The sequence below is a fragment of the Rana temporaria genome, chromosome 1, assembly GCF_905171775.1.
Source record: "Rana temporaria chromosome 1, aRanTem1.1, whole genome shotgun sequence".
NCBI lineage: Eukaryota > Metazoa > Chordata > Amphibia > Anura > Ranidae > Rana > Rana temporaria.
The window spans coordinates 433,396,731-433,397,687 of NC_053489.1; the positions used below are offsets into that span (position 1 = coordinate 433,396,731).

Sequence of the window (957 nt, forward strand, 5' to 3'; positions counted from 1 at the left end):
GCCCCGCTTCCACAAAGGCCGCATTCATTCATCTCCCTCTCTATGATCCACACACGTGTCCGCTCACCTTTACTTGTCTCTCCTCTCTCTGGTTCCATCCTCCGTCCTTTGTTCCGCCGTCTGCTCCGGAGCGGGAGCACTCTGCTGTCCTTGCTGCTGGCGGATGTCAGAGTGTCCCCCCCGCCCCGCCGGGCGCCCCGCTCTTCTGCCGTGGCGAAGCGAATCCCGAGAAGGGAGACCAGTCCCGAGACCACAAAGTGAGCGACAATGCTCACCTACCTCTGTCTACACTTGCCAGCCTGCTCCTCGACCCTAGACAGGCGACCCAGTACTCTTCTCTTTCTTTCCCCTCACCCTATTCTCCGAACAAAATGGCGGAGCTCAGCTTCAGCCTCTTGCGACAACAACACCCTGCTCCCGGCGTGCACCGCTCTAACACGCCCCCCGGTGACGCCATCAGGTCCCGCCTTTCAGCGTGAGGTAAACACAAAGGAAGGCGTGTGTGGTAAATATTTACAGGCAGGTACCCTGAGGCAGTGCTGTCGTTTATATGCTGTACTCTGAGGATTCATACAACTGAAACACACATAAACCTATTGAACATCTGCCAAGGATTTGTATCAAACCACATTCACATCTTGGCGTAGCGGGACCTAGCGTTCCTGGCTTCCTGTTCGTTTATTTTGCGCGTTTCCACGCATAGGTCAATCCATTTAGTTAAAGCGGTGGTTCCCCCTTAAAAACAACATTTTTTTATTGCACTGCTCCCCCACATTCCATCACGATTAATGCTCTTAATATTTTTTTCCTGCTGTACATACCTTAGTACAGCATCTTCACCCGTGCATCCGGGTTGCGAGTCCCGCGGGAGTGGGCGTTCCTCACAGGCTGTTGATTGACGTTTTCCCCAAAAATGAGCTCTCCCCCCCGTCGCGTAAGCCGCGTCACGATTGGCGA

The 957-nt window shown here is 54.0% G+C and overlaps 1 protein-coding gene across 2 annotated transcripts in view; it reads right to left on the reverse strand.

Annotated features, from left to right (window-relative positions):
• LOC120915457 (YTH domain-containing protein 1-like) overlaps window positions 1-436 on the reverse strand; it is a 50,081-nt gene extending 49,645 nt beyond the window's left edge. For both annotated transcript variants that reach the window (XM_040326000.1, XM_040325994.1), the window contains exon 1: window positions 68-436. In XM_040326000.1, coding sequence (XP_040181934.1) covers window positions 68-98 — 31 coding nt within the window. In that variant the 5' untranslated portion in view covers window positions 99-436. The remainder of the gene's footprint in view (window positions 1-67) is intronic.
• Between the last annotated feature and the right edge of the window lie 521 nt (window positions 437-957).